Genomic DNA, 21,855 nt, shown 5'->3' on the forward strand with positions numbered 1-21,855 from the left:
GAAAGTCATCATAGCTCACGTAGTATAGACCCAGCTCTCAACCCAAATTTGAGAATTTTTTAGCGCCCGATAAGAGTCTCCTGTTAAAATAGCATGTTAACGCCAATAACGGCCCACCACTAATATATATATGTATGTGTGTATGTATGTATGTGTGTGTGTGTGTGTGTGTGTGTATGTATACATATATATATATATATATATATATATATATATATATATATATATATATATATATGATGATCGGATTAGTTGAATTCTACAGGATTTCTGCAGGATTGCTTTATTTCAACAAGTTGTAAAAGTTTTAGTTAACTATTCAAACACTGGTGCAAATTAATAAATAGCTGATATGATAAATTTTATTACATTAAATTAAATAGATTTTCTACAATTAAATTAAATTAACATTTTAGTTAAATTACATTTTTAATTAAATTAAAATGAGCCTGACCCTTTGACCAGAACAAGCTTCTGCGTGGACCAGACTTGATGCTGATGCTCAAAATTCTGGCTACGCAAGACTACTCTCCACATTTCTCCTTGATTATGCAGAAGCCAGCAAGTGCATGGCGAAGAGTTGATTGAGTGCTTCAATTCTTTACTCACTGCCTCCTTCCACGCCTCACAGCTGTGCAGTTATGCCGTGACTTTTCACGCTTATTCTGCATTCATGTTTGTTTTCTGTGTGTGTGTGAGAGAGTGCATGTCCTTTGTGATAGTGTGTGTGTGGGTGCACTGTCTCTAGGTGACCCTGGTAATGGGTTTCTAATTACTTTGGGTTGTTGCTAAATTGCAGCTGCTCATTTGTATTGGTCCATTTTTGCAGGGAAGAGATTGGACAAGGGCATTAGGGGGCTTGGAAAGACAGAGTGATGAAAGTGCAGGAGAGAGAGAGGAAATAGACACTGAGAGAGAGAAGCAAGATGAATGAGGCGGATGAACCTTTCTCACCTAACAGGAGAACAGGCTGAGACATTAGTGCATTGTTGTAGTGTGTTTTCTGCAAGCGTATTTATTTACTTTTTAATGGATGGCCAACTAATGGAATAGATCATTACGGGACGTGCAAAATGCCAAAAGTTTTAAGGGTGAAAGTTAGCTGGAGAGAAGACTTGGTAATTAAAGGTCCAATATGAATTTAAGGGGAATGGTGTAGGAGGAAAGAATCTGATGTATGTGAGGTTGTTATTTTCTTTCTTTCTTTTATTTTTTATTTTTTACTGAATGTGGACTACCCACACTAACCCATTGCGCTCTCTCCATGGCTGATTTCAGTCCTTTGTGGGTTTGGTCTTATGACCTTTTGCTTGTGTAGTTTTGCATCAGATAATGGAGTGCTGTTTACTGTCAATGTGATTTTACTTGTTTGGATTTGTTGTGGTATTGATGTGTAAAGCTTCTGTCCTTTCTGATTTGGCTCTGAATGGAGCAGATAAAAAAAACGAGCGTTCCTAGGAGGCCCTTGAGAGCCCTCTATGTGATGACAGAGACTTGATCCGTGCCAGAATCCCTCTCCAGGAGTTCAGTGTGTTCTTCCTTAGCAGCAGGTAACAATAGGCTGATCGGCTCAAGCACTTTGTCAACAGTGGTGTGTAATGATGCTGTTTAAACAGGCTGGTTGGACCCGACACCTGCACACGCTTCTGACCAGAGATAAGACTGAGGGACAGTGTTCCCGTTAATCTGTACAGGGGCTCAACTGTGCTCTTCTGATGTTATTTCTCCGCAGACTGGAAGAAATATTAAACACTGAAATCAGACCCAGACATTTGTGTGAAAAGATGAGATTTATTTAATTTGAGTGGTCGCTCGATTGTCCTTTGTATGTCCATAAGTCTATCTGTCTGTCTATTAAGCTTTCATTCTATCTATGTAATTCTGTTATCCTTTCTAGCTGTTGTTTTATCATTTTGTCCTCCTTTTCAAGCTGTCACTCTCTGTTGTTCTGTCATCCTTTCTAACTGTCGCTCTTATGTCTTTTCTAGCTGTTGCTCTGTTGTACTGTCATCCTTTATAGCTGTTGCTCTGTCGTTCTGTCTTCCTTTCTAGCTGTTGCTCTTTTGCTCTGTCACTCTGTCATCCTTTCTAGCTATCTCTGTGTTGTTCTGTCATCCTTTCTAGCTGTTGCTCTGTTGCTCTGTCATTCAGTCATCCTTTCTAGTTGTCGCTCTGTCATTCAGTCATCCTTTCTAGCTGTCGCTCTGTCATTCAGTCATCCTTTCTAGCTGTCGCTCTGTCATTCAGTCATCCTTTCTAGCTGTCGCTCTGTCATTCAGTCATCCTTTCTAGCTGCCACTCAGTTGCTCTGTCATTCTGTCTTTCTAGCTGATGCTCTGTTATTCTGTTATCCTTTCTAGCTGTTGCTCTGTTATTCTGTCATCCTTTCTAGCTGTCACTCTGTTATTCTGTCATCCTTTCTAGCTGTCACTCTGTCATTCTGTCATCCTTTCTAGCTGTCACTCTGTTATTCTGTCATCCTTTCTAGCTGTTGCTCTGTCATTGTCATCCTTTCTAGCTGTCACTCTGTTATTCTGTCATCCTTTCTAGCTGTCACTCTGTCATTCTGTCATGCTTTCTAGCTGTTGCTCTGTCATTGTCATCCTTTCTAGCTGTCACTCTGTCATTCTGTCATCCTTTCTAGCTGTCACTCTGTTATTCTGTCATCCTTTCTAGCTGTTGCTCTGTCATTGTCATCCTTTCTAGCTGTCACTCTGTTATTCTGTCATCCTTTCTAGCTGTTGCTCTGTCATTGTCATCCTTTCTAGCTGTCACTCTGTTATTCTGTCATCCTTTCTAGCTGTCACTCTGTCATTCTGTCATCCTTTCTAGCTGTCACTCTGTCATTCTGTCATGCTTTCTAGCTGTTGCTCTGTCATTGTCATCCTTTCTAGCTGTCACTCTGTCATTCTGTCATCCTTTCTAGCTGTCACTCTGTTATTCTGTCATCCTTTCTAGCTGTTGCTCTGTCATTGTCATCCTTTCTAGCTGTCACTCTGTTATTCTGTCATCCTTTCTAGCTGTTGCTCTGTCATTGTCATCCTTTCTAGCTGTCACTCTGTTATTCTGTCATCCTTTCTAGCTGTCACTCTGTTATTCTGTCATCCTTTCTAGCTGTCACTCTGTCATTCTGTCATGCTTTCTAGCTGTTGCTCTGTCATTGTCATCCTTTCTAGCTGTTGCTCTGTCATTGTCATCCTTTCTAGCTGTCACTCTGTTATTCTGTCATCCTTTCTAGCTGTTGCTCTGTCATTCTGTCATCCTTTCTAGTTGTCACTCTGTTATTCTGTCATCCTTTCTAGCTGTCGCTCTGTCATTCTGTCATCCTTTCTAGCTGTCGCTCTGTCATTCTGTCATCCTTTCTAGCTGTCACTCTGTCATTCTGTCATCCTTTCTAGCTGTCACTCTGTTATTCTGTCATCCTTTCTAGCTGTCACTCTGTTATTCTGTCATCCTTTCTAGCTGTCGCTCTGTTATTCTGTCATCCTTTCTAGCTGTTGCTCTGTCATTGTCATCCTTTCTAGCTGTCGCTCTGTCATTCTGTCATCCTTTCTAGCTGTCGCTTTGTCATTCTGTCATCCTTTCTAGCTGTCGCTCTGTCATTCTGTCATCCTTTCTAGCTGTCACTCTGTTATTCTGTCATCCTTTCTAGTTGTCACTCTGTTATTCTGTCATCCTTTCTAGCTGTCGCTCTGTCATTCTGTCATCCTTTCTAGCTGTCACTCTGTTATTCTGTCATCCTTTCTAGCTGTTGCTCTGTCATTCTGTCATCCTTTCTAGCTGTCACTCTGTTATTCTGTCATCCTTTCTAGCTGTCGCTGTGTTGATCTGTTATTCTTTCATCCTTTCTAGTTGTCGCTCTGTTATTCTGTCATCCTTTCTAGCTGTCGCTGTGTTGCTCTATTCTTTCATCCTTTCTAGCTGTCTCTCTTTTGCTCTTTCATTCTGTCATCCTTTCTAGCTGTCGCTCTGTCATTCTGTTTTCCTTTCTAACTATTGCTCTATCGCTCTGTTGCTCTTTAATTCCGTATTACTTTCTAGATGTTGCTGTGTTGTTCTGTCGTCTAGCTATTGTTTGATCTATCTGTTGTGCTTTCCAGCTGTCGATTTGTGTATGTAGGTGTCAGAGATGGGAACTCGAGTTAGTGACTCAGACTCGAGTCACACTCAAGTCATATTTTTATAGACTTCACACTTGACTTCAAACTCGACCTGAAATTACTCCAGATTTGATTAGAGGAAGAGGAGTTGTGAATTTTTTAAAAGCAACTCTACTCTTTTATCCTTAGATACTTATATAACTGATATTCAAAAGGCGGACTGCATCTGCACCCTGGCATCCATCCTGACCACGAACCGTAACAGCAGCACCAAGTGAGCAGCAAGTCAAAACAGCGGAGCAGATCACAAAACAAGTGCTCAGGGTCGTTTATGGCAAATATCTTTCAGCACTATATACTCAAGTATTTTTATCTAAAGCCAAATGCGCTTTATGCAAGACTTTTCAGCTCCGTGCACATTCTGTCTCTTTCTGGCATGCGCCAGGGCCAAGTTTATGATCTGCGATGTTGCAGTTATTTTGTCAACAACAGAAACAATGTGATCAGCAAAATTATAATTATTTTAACTAAAACAGCAGAAAAAAAACAGTGCTGCAAATAGTTATTTTTCTTACTATCTTTAATTGGAACTTTAATTGAATGTATGTAATATCTGTGTCACTTATTTTCTTATGTGTCATGGTAGATCGGACACTTATTATAGAATTGGATTATAGAAAAGCATATTTAACATGGTAATGGATTAAAACAAAGCCTATAAATAACAGGCTGGATGTACATTAACCTTAACACCTCTTTTTTTTAACAAAGCAGATCATAGATTATATATGTTCTCTATAGCCTATAAAACAGCTTCATTAATTGGAAGATTTCAATACATGAGGATTATGAATGGGATTTTTTTTAGCGAGCCATTAAATGATTTGCGACTCGACTCTGACTGTGACCAAAGACTTGGGACTTGACTCATACTCCAGCGATAAAGACTTCAGACTTGACTCTGACTGCAAGTTAAAGATTTAGAGTCTCTGGTAGGTATGTATGTGCATGTAAAATCAATGTTTGGGGTAATGCATTACAAGTAACGCGAGTTACGTAATCAGATTACTTTTTTCAAGTAACTAGTAAAGTAACACATTACTTTTTAATTTACAAGAAAATATCTGAGTTACTTTTTCAAAAAAGTAATGCCAGTTACTTTGTATTCCCATTTTTTGACTGACAAGCCTCCTGTTCCCATATTGGGAGAAATCGGAAGTATGGAGGCGTTGTGTGCGCTGTGTGAACATGTTACTGTAGTTCTAGACTAAATGTGAATGTGCATTAATTCATCCCACTCACAAAAAAACAAAAAAAACAAACAGATTTAGTATTCATCAAAATTAATCAAAACAGTGAAATGCAAACTCAGAATATGACGCAAACCTGCAATAACTAAATATATTAAATAACACAAATGTATCTATTCCCATTTTATTAACAGTGTCTTTGCTGCTGACCTTTAATGATCCAGTTCAACCATACTAATAATTAAAAAATGACTTTAGATAAACTAACAATTGTGCTTCATTGTTTTTTTTTTATTGCTGAAGAGTGTTGAACCTTCTTCTCCTGTGTTCTACTGTACGGACGTGAATTTACTTTTCCTTCAGCCTGAGGTTTATTCATTGCACCTTTTGGTGTGAAAGGGCTTTTACATTTGCTATAAATAGAACTTCTTATATTAAAAACAATCAAGCCCTGCTCATATTTAAAAAGTAACGTGAAAGTAACGCAAAAGTAATGTAACGCATTACTTTCCATAAAAAGTAACTAAGTAACGTATTTAGTTACTTTTTAGGGAGTAACGCAATATTGTAAGGCATTACTTTTAAAAGTAACTTTCCCCAACACAGTAGATAATATTGTTTTAATTTTAATACTACCGGTATATTGATGTTAATTAATAGTCATTATTATTAAAATGTTAATTTATATACTAAAATGTTAACTACTAAAATTAATTGACATCTATATATATCTATAAGTGATTTGTTCCATTTTTTTTGTCCTTAAACTTTTATAATATTGTAATATCAGTAATTAAATCGGTAAATGACATTTAAAATGAAAATGATCAGTATATGACATTAAAATGAAAAGGTTTTTGTTATTGTTAATATCGTAAATAATAATATTGACAAAAATATATTATTAATATATTGTAGAATTATCATTTTTTTTAAACATTAAAATTATATATATATAAAATGTTTAGCCATTTACAATTATTAAATAACTTTCTTTCTTTTACATTTAAAAATTAAAAATTTGTATTTAATTATTCGTACCATTTTCTACCCTTGAACCTTTATACACGGGTAGAGAAAAAAACGGAATATATCAATCATGTATTCAGTCATTATATTATGTTAAAATTAAAAAGTGTGTGTTTATACATAGTCAAACTTAGAAGTGGGTCAACAAAATTTAGAAGAGATATTGATGAGGGAATATTGTCACACATCAGACTTTGACTGTCTCGAGTCTTGGATACTCAAGTGTCGTCATTTGTTGATTTCTTTAAATTCTGGTTGGATACTATTCAGGAGCATTGGAAGATATTAAACATTGTGGAAGAACACACACAGACACACACACACACACACAGTCAATCACACAACAACACACTGTCACTCAGGGGCTCAGTCTGTGTTGTATTACTGACTGGGATTGTTCCACTCCCACATAATTTCTGCATATGCTGCTGCCTGGCTTTGGCAATTAAAATGGAATAGCGAATCAGACTGAATATATTAACATGGCTCCCCCACCTCATCACTGAGCAGCTTCCATCACCATTCTCATGCTGCTCACTGCAGTCGCCTCTTTTCTGCTGTCCTCCTTTTTCTCTCTGCTCTCTTGTTTTGTCTGTCTACTGCTCCCAGTCTTCATTGTTTGTGTCTCTCTTCAGCACTCTCTCACTCTTTCTCATCTGTCTGACTGTAGGCTGCTTAAATGCAGTGGTGTCTGGAGATTTGAAGGGTACACGATGGCAGTTAGGGAGTAGGAAGTGTGGTAGTGTTATTTTTTTGTGAAATGTAATGTTTCAGAAGGCATTGACCAGCACTGTGATCCATTCATGTGATACATGTTCCTGAATCAACATCCTTTGTTGATCCTCAAACAACAGACCTAACAAATTATCCTTGCTGAGTAATATAAAACTGCAATTAATTATTCAACCCCTTTTCTGAAGTTTTTTTATTGCAGTTTAGTGTCATGTTGAAAGTAATAATGTCAGTATATAATGTAATATTTGTAAATATCATATATATGATACAGTAGTTATATCATAATTATTTAACTCCTGTTCAGCACTGCTGAGTAACGTATTTATGTTTACACAACTGTGTATATATAAAAGCACAAACAAACACATATACTGTGTCTGTGTCTGTGTGTGTGTGTGTGTGTGTGTGTGTGTGTGTGTATGTATATTTATGTATGTATATGTATGTTGATTCAGCTGCCACTTATTCTTCTTGAATACAAATCACATTAAGCTTATTTCAGAATATTGAATATTGACACTTCTATGGCAAAAGACATAGAACAACCACTCTTCAACCCTTCTGCCTAACAGTTCAGATTGCCATACAGTTGAAGATTGAAGACGTTGATGATACACTTTTAAGAAATGGTTGATTTATCAGCCGTAGTCTATTGTATTATCCCATATAATGCACCGTTGCCTGGGATTTAAATGCCAGGAAAAAAAGAGTCACAGACAGATGAGTCATTGCTTAAAATGCCACTATTAGTGCATTCTCATCTCATTCTGATGCTTTAAAAACAGGTTAGTTGTGAAACAAATATTAAAATCTCTTCTGGATCTATAGCAGATCAGGGTATTGTATATTTTGGGAAGTTTGGTAGGCGATGCATGTTTGCTGAATCAGAGCCTGTTCATTTAATATTGCAGTTATCTTTTTGAGTTTTTAATAATGTTTTGCATTATTATGGAAGTCATTGTAGCTTCTAGGCATGGATTGCTTGGAGTAAGTATTGCTATGGGTGCAGTATAGATGCATATAGTCTGGAGAAGCTTGAGCGAGAGAGCGTGGAAGTGAACATTGTGCCCTTGAGACTGGGTCAGTGGCCCCTTATGGCTGTGATTTTATGAGTAGTTTTCACTGCTGCAGATTCTTCTTCTTGTCTAGCTCTGAAAAGCCAAACTGCTAAATAGATTATGCATTGATTATACACTCTTGGGTCTTGAGACAACTTTGTAAGTAAACAACTTTTAAGAGCTGTTTTTTTTTTGCAAATTCCCTAGTTATTGGCTTAAATAGTCTCTTCAGATTTTTTTTAAATGGAGTATTGCAGGAATATTGTTTATTATAAATGTGTTAAAAGTGTTAAAGTTAACATCTGATTTGTTTTGTGTGTGTGTTTCTTTAAAAGAAAAATGTCTTCCTGACAGAACAAAGAGATTCATTTTACAAATAAACTTCTTTTCTTTTATAAGGTTTCAAAGTTGCATATTTATTTGTCTAAACCGTCAGATAAGCCCATTCTTTATTCTCAATTCATTCTTAATTTAAATTCAGTTCTAGATTTCTCAGTTTATAATAAATATTTGATATGACAGTTGTATTATTTATATATCAGATTGTGTTGACATTCTGTGTGATGGGCAAATAAGGAAAAATAAGTTTTGTGAGTAAATGGAGGTTGCATGAAAGCATAAGCGAATACTTCTGAATCCAAAAATAAATACATTGAAGTACATATAAGCCTTAGTTTTAAGTTTGTTTGGTGGGTTTCTGAAAGATAACCTAACATTAATGCTAACATAGCGTTACTAAGAACAGCTTTTAAAGCTTTTGAATGCAGAATTAATGTCTTAAGCATTTTAGCTCATCCACACTGACTTGCCTTGTCAGTTGAGTAACTGCAGGGACAGTTTTTATGGGTTAAGTGTCTTGATCAGTTGTTTCACCTAGTTTTAATTCAACTTGCAACCTTATTGTTTGCTGCTCTGATCCCAAATAAATCATCTGATGAATGTCATTTTAACAATTCCAGATCTGCTGGAGTATTTACATGATGAAAATGATAGGGATAATCCATTAAGCTGATTTTGATGTTTCATTTGGTAATTATTTCAGCTTGCAGCTATAATGACCAGAGTTCATGTGAGAAATGTTAGCATTAGACAGCAGTGTCATAAAGACGTATGCGTGCAATATTCAGAGCCTGTTTATACCATTGTTAAAAAATTAATGAGGCCTAGCCAGATAATGTTGAGAGCTGTGCAAATATATTGCCTTTGCCATCACCATGTGTGTATGTGCATATGAATGTGTTGCCGCAATGTTATCGAAAGCATGCTGTGCAGTATATATGTCGGCTTTCGAGAAATCCCACAATTTCTAAATACCTCCTTGCTGGAGATAAAAAAGGCAGACACTTTGTAGCATAAATTATTGATGCACAGCATGAAGGCAAATACGATCTCACTTTTCTTTTATTGGTTAAAAATATTTTCAGACCCCCTGGTGCTTTCAGGTTCTGTCTCGCACACGCACTTTTTCATTTGATTATTCATTCATCATAAAGTTTTAGCCTTTTGAATGCCTTTTATTCCTTCTGATATATGGTGAGACAAACATTAGTAATGTGGAATAAATACCTTGTAGCGTTTCCCGTACACGCCAGCATTGATTTCCAACAAAAGCCTGCAGATTCATAGCATTTCTGTTCGCTAGTATATGCATCTTTTCTCCCATTAGAGTCAACCCAGTCCACTCCTCTTTGCGTCTGTAAGAATGCAATTGACCTGATATATGAGTATTAGGAATTGTGGGACATGAGAAATGAGTTCGGTAAATCTAGGGTGAGTAAATATATCAGAGTGATTTATATGGCTCTTAATAAATCCAACTTTACACCAGGGAAAGCACTTATCCAATAAGATGGCAGATTCAGCCAAATGTAACCAATCAGCCCCGGAAAAGCCTGGTTCATTCAGTTGAGCTGAGGGAGTGATTTAATTGTGAAGCTATTGAGGCCGGATCAGGCGCTAGCTGTTAGCCATGAATCTAGCAGGCATTTCCTGTTTGTATGTCGCTGAGTGACTTGCTCGTTTCCTTCTACAATCCCCTCATCCTACTCTTTGTGCAGTGTTATGAAGCGGATTGCTAGTTGTCATGCCGGTCTAATAGAAGTTATTGGAGCAAGCAGACATCTTGCGCATTGTCACCTCACTGTGGTGAATGCTGCCTCGACGGTTTTCCCCCTGCTGGAATGTCAAGCAGTTGAGTTTGAGTGAGTCTGTTGTGATTCCAGATCACTGAAGCAAGGGGTCTGGTCTGATAACGTGCATTCATTTGGAGCAATAAAGTGTTGGGGTTTGATGTGATCTTTATGGCTGTGGGGCCCATGGCAGGATGTGGTTTTTTTTGTTTACCAAATGCAATATAACCTCTGTCTCTGTTTTTCTCTATGTCTTTCTCATCCAGTGTGGATCTGGTACACGCTCAGCTGAGAGTGTGTGAAGGTCGCAGCCTGCCCGAGCTAGGCTTGAAACAGGACAAGATACGGATCAATGGTTATGCCATCCAGTGCCGAGTGACCACGGAGGACCCGGCACGTGGCTTCCAGCCTGACACGGGAAGATTGGAGGTAGGTTAACATCCTACATTCAACAGCTGGGCCATCACACATTTTTTTTAAAGGGGACATATGATGTTGCTAAAAAGAACATTATGTTGTGTATTTGGGTTCATGCAGTTTAAGGTTAAAAAACACATTATTTTCCACATACTGTACATTATTGTTTTTCCTTTATGCCCCGCCTTTCTGAAACGCGTCGATTTGTACAAAGCTCATTGTTCTGAAAACAAGGTGTTGTGATTGGCCAGCTGACCAGTGCATTGTGGTTGGCTGAATACCTCAAGCGTGATGGAAATATTACACCCCTTAACATATTGTGATGCCGTCTCCCGGTACGACCAGACAAAACCAATAAAACCCATTACAAACGAGGCATTTGTTGCATCCAATGGGGACATAATTACTGGTTATAATGGCTTATACTGTGTTTTTACGCGTTGCATATTGTGATCTGCATTTGTGATCGGAGAAACAACAAGTGCTACTCTACACTGCTCAAAACTCGCATTTGAATCATCAGTGGCAAATTCTTTAAATATAAAACGTACTTACAGACTGTGTGTCAGAAGCGGCAGACCGTCCTTGCAAAGTTGGAACTGCCCCACTTTATAGAAACAGTTTTTGATCACAGATCCATTGTAGGCTACTCTGCAGGTTCAGGTTCAAGTCTTCAATAAAATGCATCACACAGCATCACACACCAGTGAGGAACGGCCGGCGGGCTTCGTCAACCACATGTGACGACCACGGGCTTCAGATTTTATTATAGCTGAAATAATTAAATTCAATATTAAATGCATATGGAATTGACCTTCATCACAAACTATTCCAACAACTAAAATATGATGAATTGTTTTGTTACAGAACATGGGTTTTTAAACGTATGTGTTTGTCCCCTTGTGAGAGACAGTTTAAATAAAATTTATTACATTATTTTTAGTCTGAAGTCTAAATGCAGATTTATTTATCTTTACGGTTAAACCTACTGCTATTAAGAGAAGCAAAAAAATTGCAATTAATGTTGTGATTTTTGATCAAATTTCTGATCAGTCCTTCATTTTCATGGTGTTATTTTTATATTAGTCTGTATATATATATATATATATATATATATAATTTTTTATTACTATATTATTATTATTTTTATTGTAGCAATTAAAAAATGACATTACTCGTATCAATTTCATCTGAATATCAATTATTTTTTTGTGTGTGTGTAAGTATCTGCACAGGCCATTTTCTAAGTTCTGGACTGTCTAAAATGACGTACAAAACGCTATATGGTCTTATTTCATGATTCAGGAGGGTGCTCATGGACTGCTGTGCCCCCCTGATGAGTTTTTATTTGGCTGACTGGTAAAGTTTAAACCCCTGGAAGGGCTGACAGCCACTTCTTCCAAATATTGGACTTGGCCGAAAGTTTTGGTGTAAATCGAACACTGACCACCACAAACACATCCCAAACACGCTCTTCTGAAGTGTGTACCTGCATGTGGTGATATCGCAGAGGTGTGAAATTATCTGAGATGTTGCTGACAGAAGCTTTTACCTTTGGGCCTTAAGGAAATTATTTATTTCTGGATGAATAATTGAACAAATATTGATATCAGCTTTCTCTGCCCAGTCACTGTCGAGCTGCAAGCCTTACATCGGTCCAAATATCTCACAGATGCAACTCGTGCTGTCTGTCTGTGCGGTTATCTGGTTTTGAGCCACAAGGTTAACTGGGGTCTCTGAGGGTCTCTGATTGAGATCTTGCAGGCTAGATGTGTATATATACATAGAAATACCCCAAGGAGTCGACTAGCCCACAAACCCCATCCTGGAATCATCCAGTTATACCCACAATCTGTCAGCTCATTGGCTAGACAACCCCGTATGGTCCAGATGCATCATCTCTCTTCAACAAATCTTTGTTCTTCCATCCAGCCACAGGGTCTTGGCTGTATCAAAAGAGAGCTGGATCTGTCTGATAAGAATGTTGCTCTATTACCTTTAGAAAACTGTTTGGCACTCAGCTTCAAAGACTGACGTGGACGTCATGTGATGTTGGAAGAATGTTTCCATGAAGATGGAGAGATGAAGGGAGAGGGGCGGGAGAAGCAGGGAACTTGGGCGAAGTTTAAATGTTATTGAGATTCCTTCAGCATGACGGCCTGGGTCTCTGCTTTTGCCAGAGCTAAAACAGAGAAAGCGATTGAGAATTCACCTAATGGAGTGTGAGAGAGAATATGAGATGGTTGTAAGAGGGGGAAAAAAAACTTGAGTGACCATCCCTGAACCAGAGGATGATATCTTCAGCATCAGATTGAATGTAGTGGGGAATTATGGGTATGTATTGACCGATAATTAGGCTGAGAGTCTAGACAGCTAATTGAGAAAGATAATAAACCACTGTTCAAAATTAAACACTCACCATGAATGCAAGAAAGAAAATTGGCTTTGACAATTAAATTACACCAATACAATCCAGTTAGTCTGTAACTTTATTAAGACCGGCAATAATACAGTATAATCACATTTTATGAATGATGGACTGACCATTTACATCAGCTTAAAATTGCAAACTCTCTGCAACTTCTTGCAAATGTTGCGATGACTTATGATTTCACTTCAGTGGAAATGTATCATCTGAAGCTTACATAAAAGATGCTTTTTTTCTGTGAAATCCAGCCTATTTCTTCCTTCAAATCTATAAAACGATGTTTTGGGATGGCTAACGGTTGAGAAAGGTTGCTTAATTTTATCGCCACCTTACAAAAAACAAAATCCATATTTTATACCACAATCATATTTCTGGATGTTTCATTGAGAAATGGTGCTCATAAGTATATGATATTGTCTGACAATATGTATTAGTATGTTTTGTGGGTTTTTTTTGCAAACACACAATGATCTGTGTTCTTTGTTCAAGGAGAAAATGGCTAAATCATCTTGGTAGATAAAACATATTTGAAATAAAATATTGCAAAATACACAGTATCTCACACCCACCACTGGCTGTAGGTCTGAATGATAGTGAATGTCCGCAATATATACACAATAGTTTAGTTAATGGTCTGAAACCTACTGTACAAAACTTTAATGCTGGGATATTTAAAAACTTGTTCCTGAACTGAACTTTTTAAACTGCTTCCTAATAAACACATCATTAGTCATTACATTTCAAGTATTCCTTGATTTGCGAGTATGAGAAATTTTCATGTAATACGTTTTTATTGTTACGGTTTAAACAGTTTGAATATACTTGGTGAGAGCAAACAAAAAAATTAACATTGTCTGATATATTTAGATATGCTATACTGTTCAAAAGTTTGAGATTAAATTTTTTTTTAAAGAAATGAATACATTTATTCATCAAGAATGCAATAGGCTACATTGAGCAAAACTGACAGTAAATACATTTACATATACATATTTATTATATTTAAATAAATATAATAAATATGTTGTTAAAACTCTTTAAACTGACAATAACTGAAGGTTTCCACAAAAATAAGCAGCACAACTGTTTTCAACATTGATGGTAAGAAGAAATGTTATTTAGCATCAAATCAGCATATAAAAATGATTTCTGAAGGATCACTGAAGACTGAGGTAATGATTGATGAAAATTCAACTTTGCCATCACAGGAATAAATAGCATTTTAAAATGTATTAAAATAGACAACAGATATTTTAAATGGTGATAATATTTCACAATATTATTGTTTTCATTGTATTTTGCATCAAATAATTTTTTTCAAAACATTTGAAAATCTTACCAACCCCAAACTTTTTTAATGTTAAGGTATAATGTGTGTGTGTGTGTGTGTATATATATATATATATATATATATATATATATATATATATATATATTAACTGTCAGCCAGATCTAATTGGCACATGTGGTTAAAAAAAAAAAAAAAAAGATTTTTTTTTTTTTTGGTAAAGTAACATTTCTACATTTAATTTTGATTCTTGTGGCCTTGGATAGGAACTTGTGGAAAAAAGCCAAATCGAGATGGAGAAAGACTGTGCTGTGTGAAGGTATAATCAGCCTCGCGTTAGATCTTCTTCCATTTCAGTATGTCAACACAAGCTCTCCTGTGTTTGTGTGCAGTACCGACTGATGTGAAAATAAGGCCGCAGGTAAAGAGAAAAGCGCCGCTCTCTCAATTCCTCTGTCTGCTTGGAAGTTTCTCCTCACTTTCTGACGTGTCTGATGTCGTGCTTCAGAGGGAAAAGAGGACGGGCTGTGTGCGGGTCGGCAGAGCTCTTGTTTTTGTTGGAGGGAAAATAAGTGCATAATGGGTAAAGTGAAGTGCCAGGATGAGAGCGTGCAGGGAACAGGCACTGAGAGCTCTTCTCCGCTTTTGTTTCTGAGGGATAAAAAAAAATATGGCTGTTGTCTGAAGGGTGCTCTCTGTAATCAAATGAGAGCGAAGGAGAGGAGAAGGTAGAAGCATTTAGTATAACATGGTGCATCAGAGGAAATATGGTCTATATATGGGCAATTATAGTCTCATCTTCTCTCTAATTCCTCAGATATGAGGCTCGGGTGATTTATATGTGTAGTTTCAGATGTATACTGTTATAGGATCTGATCTTTGAATGCAGACTTTATTTAAGCGAAGCTATGAAATAAATTTCGAGCCACTTTGATGGTGGTGGTACTCGTTTTATCCTCATGTTGTATGTGTGTGCGATCAAATGTTGGTTCATTAACACGTCGCTCTTGCTGGCGCGCTGAGAGAACATAATGCTGATGAGGAGGATCGAGTGATTTGCATTATCATCATAATAAACATAATTATGTTGTTGAATGTGCTGATGGTAAATACTGCTGTGGTGGAAATGGGAGTCCATAATTCACGAGGCGGAGAACAGCGTCGCTCCTCCATTTGCTTTCCAGTTTGATAAATAGAATTTCAATGTGCAGAGGAAGTTGGTGATTTGTGGTGCTTTGGCTTCTGCACCTTGGCTTTTAGCTTTTTCCCTTGGGTGGATCCTCACTAGTCATTTAGGTGACTATATAGACTATATAGACATATAGGCTGAATGTAATATAAAATTGAATTATGTAAATTTAATTTATCTCCTAACATTTAAATTATATTTCTTTATTTTTTACTTTTTTTATTTTATGTTTATTTTATAAGGTTTTGGGGTTTTTCAACCCTGTTTTCACATAAAGCAGACTTTATTTCCTAGCAATATACATTAACATAAGCATCAAAACAAATAGAAATAAAAAATGCTCAAACTAGGTAACAGGGTTGGAGGTTTAGGCTAAATTAAGCTGCCAAGCTAGGTTTCTCATAAATTAAAGAAAAATATTTAAACTTTTTTCTGTTCTTTCGAACAACACAGGTAACATTTGGATAGTTTAGGCTTACAAATGCAAGCAGAATGACAGTTTTGTAGAAAATGATAACATACAATAATTATTTACATTTTATGCTGTCAAAATGCTTTCAAAAATAGGGTTAAAGTTATGTAACGTAATCATTTTATTATTATAGTATTATTCAGTTTTTAAATTCTTAATAATTAATATAATAGAAATTCAATTGTTTATGACATTGGTGTATGATTTTTAATTAATGAATAAAGTAGTGAGGGTCTGTATTAATCTCCATTACAGAAACTCGCTTAGGGATCTACTTTTCAAATGACAAACTCAACGAGATTTACTAACAAAAAACAAACAAACAAACTACAAGCCAAAAATATGTGTATCTTTATATTGATTTATTCTAATAATTAAATAAAAATTTCATGTTTCATTGTTAAATTTTAACATTACTTTGAAAATACCTACAGAATGATAGATTACGACAGCAAGGATAAGATCGGGTGAAGTCCATGAGCTAACTTGGGATGCCCGAAGGGTAATGGCGTTATATTCCGGGCTCGTTGCCCAAAAGGTTATCATTGGCGACAGCTGTCACTCCTTTTAATTGTTAATTGCGATCTCACAAAGTTTCATTAGAATCAATGAATCTCTCTATACCACATAATCAATCTATTATTTACATTGTGTATAAACTGTATGTTATAATGAGAACATTTGTGAGCTTGTATAACTTTTAAGAAAAACTCCAGTGTTTTAAGCGGTGAGTGGATACTATTTAACATAAACATCTCAAATTGGCCTTTGCATTCAAGAAATCGAAGGATATGTCTCTGATTGGCTACAATGCTCAATGCTGTGAAAACACCTTTTACGTTCTCCAGAGCGGAAACACAAATAGGCACTGGATATTTTGCTAGATCTGTTTTGCAAATATGATTTTATTACAGCTTCAACTGAGGATGCTTTTGCTTTCTTTTGATGGCGCTTAGGACCCCTGTAGAACCAGGCCTGCATTTACCTTATAAAAGTTTATCTACCAGCATTGACTTTGTGATAGACTTGTTGGTCACCCCTTTCTTAGAGTGTACAGACACGTGATGTGCTTAAAACTAGCTACTTTTCATTTTAGGCTACTTTGAAGTTAGATTCTAGTTCATATAGCATATCTAATAGTCCTTGCGGGATTTGTGCCTCTAATGATTTAAGTGTGCCCTATTCTTGGAAGTGCCTGTTAATGTCTGTTCATGTAAACAAATGCTTAGATATTTATTTCCCATCTTAATGGCTGCAGATTGACCATAGGTTAATATGCTACTGTCTCTATGCTAGGCCTCTTGCCAAGTTAAAATATTGCTCGCTTACGAAAGTCCACCAGGAGCCCTCCGGTCATTGTTCATAGAGATTCCAATTAAAGAAAACAAATGGAGGATGAAATGCCATGCTGAAAAATTTCTGGGAAAGATTCATGCCTCCTAGGTAGGTATAAAGCATATGTTGATTTGTGTGACACTGCCTCGCTGGCTCCGTGGGCATCTCTGGAGCAGATCTCCATGACCACAAGCCTTTCATCTTTCATCCTGTCTGCCAATAATACACACAGAGCACCCTGAGAAAGAGCCATCTCGCGTCTTCCTTTATTAGAGAGGGAATGAGAAAATATTGTTTTCTCTTCCAGATGGCTGGTGCGAGACTTGTCTCCTCTTGTTTGCATGACATGCTCCTCTTTTGTAGATTGTAACTGATGACAGTGCATTTCCTCACCGCCCTTCACCTGAGGTATGAATCCGAGACAAAACCGATTCTAGCGTTCCCTCGCCGCAGCTCCGTCGGAGTCTGCTGCCGTTTTATTCACAGATGCAAACTCCCTTTGCCGCCACGCAATTTGAAACAATGCAGCTCCGTCAAGAGTCACATTGCCAAGCTGTTATTTCCAGACACAAATGCGTATGGGAAATGCCTTGGGACTGGGTGTTACTGCAGAGGTTGCATTGGTATTCTGAAAATGGCAGCTGCTTCGCAGGCCATTTACAAACATTATTGAAGAGGTGGCAAAACTCCCTCAAGAGCGTCAGCACATGGATTGGAGTGTAGGCACATTTGAAGATATACTCTTTGTCACTTTCTGATTTTCCCAAAATATGCTACACGTATTCAGTGTGCCACAGGCTATTTGTTCTTGGAGCAGTTCAATATGGGTGACTAGTCAAATTGATCTCTTGTTAAACACGGTGTTAGCAAACCATTTGCAGTTCACTTAACGGGATAGTTTCCCAAAAATTTAAATTCTGTCATCTTTTACCCGCCCTCTAGCCATTCCAAACCTGATGACTTTTATTTTTTTCTGTGAAGCACAAAATAAGATCTTTTGAAAAAAGTTGGAGTACAAAATGCAGTTGGACCCCATTGACTTTCATTGTATGGCCAAAAAAAACCAATATACTTTTCAAAATATCTACTTTTTGTTTTTCTGTTTCAAGGAAGAATGAAAGTCATACAGGTTTAGTATGATACAAGGGTGAGGAAATGATTGACAAAAATATAATTTTGGTTATTGGTTAGACCTGCCCTGCGATGCATCATTTTAGCTACAGGCTCTTTGCAGTATTATTCAGTTCAGTGCAGTACTGATGCACAGTGATTTATATAGGACCTCAGAGGAACACTTAAAGCTCATAAGACTGGAAATGGATCCAACAGGAGTTCTGAAGCCTCAGGCATCCAGCTAAAGACTAGCTGATTGTTCAGCAACACTACTGGCACAGTGCTTAATGGTCTAAAATGCTCAATACCAACACCCAAAACTCATCCCAACTGAAGAACTGAGGAGATGTAATGAGGTGGAGCTGCGTTTGCTGCCTCAGGGTCTGTATGTCTCACAATTATTAAAGAATTCTTAGCTGTTCAAGGACAGAATTTATGTTTTATCCGAATATAAAGCTGACTTTCTGTTATCTGAAACAGGCGATGAGTCAGCACAATCAAAATGACCCAAAATTCCAGAATAAATCGAAAACTAGCCGAAGTCATAATTTTGTCATGGTCTTATCTGTAGAAGGCCAATGAGGACAGTATATTCCAAAATTTTATTTATGCAAACTGAATGGTCTTTTTAATCTCCACATATGTTTTAGAAGCCACGGAAAGCACTTTTTTTTCTGAACAAAGGCTCTTTTTAGAGATTTCAGTATGCACATTTGTCTGAAACTTGTTTAATTCATACCTTTTGATATTTGCAGATTATTTGCTTTAAACTTTAAACTACCATCTACGAACCTTCATGTCAAAACTGCTTTTTGTTTATTAAAAATGATATATTAAGTCTGGAATTAAACCTGGCTTTGCTTTCATGTTATATACAGGTGCATCTCAATAAATTAGAATGTTGTGGAAAAGTTAATTAATTTCAGTAATTCAACTCAAATTGTGAAACTCGTGTATTAAATTCAGTGCACACAGACTGAAGTAGTTTAAGTCTTTGGTTCTTTTAATTGTGATGATTTTGGCTCACATTTAACAAACACCCACCAATTCACTCTCAACAAATTAGAATATGGTGACTGGCCAATCAGCTAATCAACTTAAAACACCTTCAAAGGTTTCCTGAGCCTTCAAAATGGTCTCTCAGTTTGGTTCACTAGGCTACACAATCATGGTGAAGACTGCTGATCTGACAGTTGTCCAGAAGACAATCATTGACGCCCTTCACAAGGAGGGTAAGCCACAAACATTCATTGCAAAAGAAGCTGGCTGTTCACAGAGTGCTGTATCCAAGCGTGTTAACAGAAAGTTGAGTGGAAGAAAAAAAAGTGTGCAAGAAAAAGATGCACAACCAACCGAGAGAACCGCAGCCTTATGAGGATTGTCAAGCAAAATCGATATAAGAATTTGAGTGAACTTCACAAGGAATGGACCCAGGCTGGGGTCAAGGCATGAAGGGCCACCACACACAGACATGTTAAGGAATTTGTCTACAGTTGTCGTATTCCTCTTGTTAAGCCACTCCTGAACCACAGACAACGTCAGAGGTGTCTTACCTGGGCTAAGGATAAGAAGAACTGGACTGTTGCCCAGTGGTCCAAAGTCCTCTTTTCAGATGAGAGCAAGTTTTGTATTTCATTTGGAAAATCTATGGGGTATTGTCAAGAGGAAAATGAGAAACAACATACCAAAAAATGCAGATGAGCTGAAGGCCACTGTCAAAGAAACCTGGGCTTCCATACCACCTCAGCAGTGCCACAAACCGATCACCTCCATGCCACGCCGAATTGAGACAGTAATTAAAGCAAAAGGAGCCCCTACCATGTATTGAGTACATGTACAGTAAATTACCATACTTTACAAAAGGTCAACAATTCACAATTTTTTTTTTTTAATTGGTTTTATGAAGTATTCGAATTTGTTGAGGTAGTGAATTCGTGGGTTTTTGTTAAATGTGAGCCAAAATCATTACTACTTCAGTCTGTGTGAATTGAATTTATTTAATACATGAGTTTCACAATTTGAGTTGAATTACTGAATAAATGAACTTTTCCATGACATTCTAATTTATTGAGATGAACCTGTATACAGTATTTTTTAGGGATGGAACGGTTAAAAATTTTTCATGGTTCAGTTTGTTTCACGGTTTTAGAGTCATGGTTTTGGTACGGTTCGGTAATTGGTATGTTTATGGAACAGCTATACTAAAAAAGAAAAAAAAATCCAATCTAATTGCAAGCAACAGCACAAATAAATACATATAAATATACAAAAAAAATAAACAGTGATTTTTCATTTTTTTTCTTTTAGGGAAGTTACGGCCCATTACCATTTCAAGGCTCGTGAATTCTAAGGACACAGGCCGAACATATAAAAAAAAAGAATCACAACCCCTGATATGAGTTCCAAGACGTCTCTATTAAATTAACAGAATTCAAATCAAACATTCACAAATAATATTTATAAGAAAGAAAAACAATCTAATGGATGATTATGAGAACAATCAGTTCACGGGTAGGGAAACTAAGAAAACAGTCCCCTTACTACACCTGTTCTCGGAATAAAGTTCTTACCTGACTACCGAAAAATAAAAACAGGTGAGTCTTCCGGACATCTGCTTCCCTTGCTCAGTTCTTACTAAATAAGCAAACGTGAACTAATAAATAAATACATACACTACCCGCACCTGAAAAGTAAGAAATATACCAAATATCAAAACAGAACTTTATACGTTAAACCCAAGCTTAACATAAAACAAACAAAACCGCCTCCAAGAGGCGATGAGAGACGCTGGTGAATGGGAAGCGGAGCAACGGAGAGAAAGAGAGCACCGCCATTGCCGTCTCGGAGCCTTTTATCCGGTATCCCTGATGACGTCACATAATTCTCGCGTAAGAAATCCTCCCACAACACCACCTACGGACTCAAAAATAAATAAATCACACAGATACACATAACACCCTCACCCTTAAGTGAATAAATTGTAGAAAATCTTTCTTACCCGTTTCCCTTTTGCTTTTACCCTCTCTTTTAACACAAAGGGGGGAAAACAATTTATTCCTATTAGACACGTGATAAAGCGTCAGCGATAACATTATCTTTACCATGAATGTGTCGAATTTCTAGGTCAAACGTCTGTAAAAACAAACTCCAACGCATCAAACGTTGGTTGTTGTTTTTCATTCGGGCCAGGAAGACTAATGAGTTATGATCTGTGTAAATAATCAACGGATACGAAACAGAACCCACATAGACATCGAAATGTTGGAGAGCAAGGACGAGAGCTAATGCCTCCTTCTCAATGGTGGAGTAACG

General features: G+C 37.0%; 1 protein-coding gene across 1 annotated transcript in view; it reads left to right on the plus strand.

Annotated features, from left to right (window-relative positions):
- Positions 1 to 21,855, plus strand: part of LOC132117285 (pyruvate carboxylase, mitochondrial-like) — a 148,680-nt gene that overhangs the window by 31,224 nt on the left and 95,601 nt on the right. Inside the window, exon 9 of the mRNA XM_059526462.1 lies at positions 10,568 to 10,730. Coding sequence (XP_059382445.1) covers positions 10,568 to 10,730 — 163 coding nt within the window. The remainder of the gene's footprint in view (positions 1 to 10,567; positions 10,731 to 21,855) is intronic.

This window comes from Carassius carassius, chromosome 36 (genome assembly GCF_963082965.1).
Source record: "Carassius carassius chromosome 36, fCarCar2.1, whole genome shotgun sequence".
Lineage (NCBI taxonomy): Eukaryota > Metazoa > Chordata > Actinopteri > Cypriniformes > Cyprinidae > Carassius > Carassius carassius.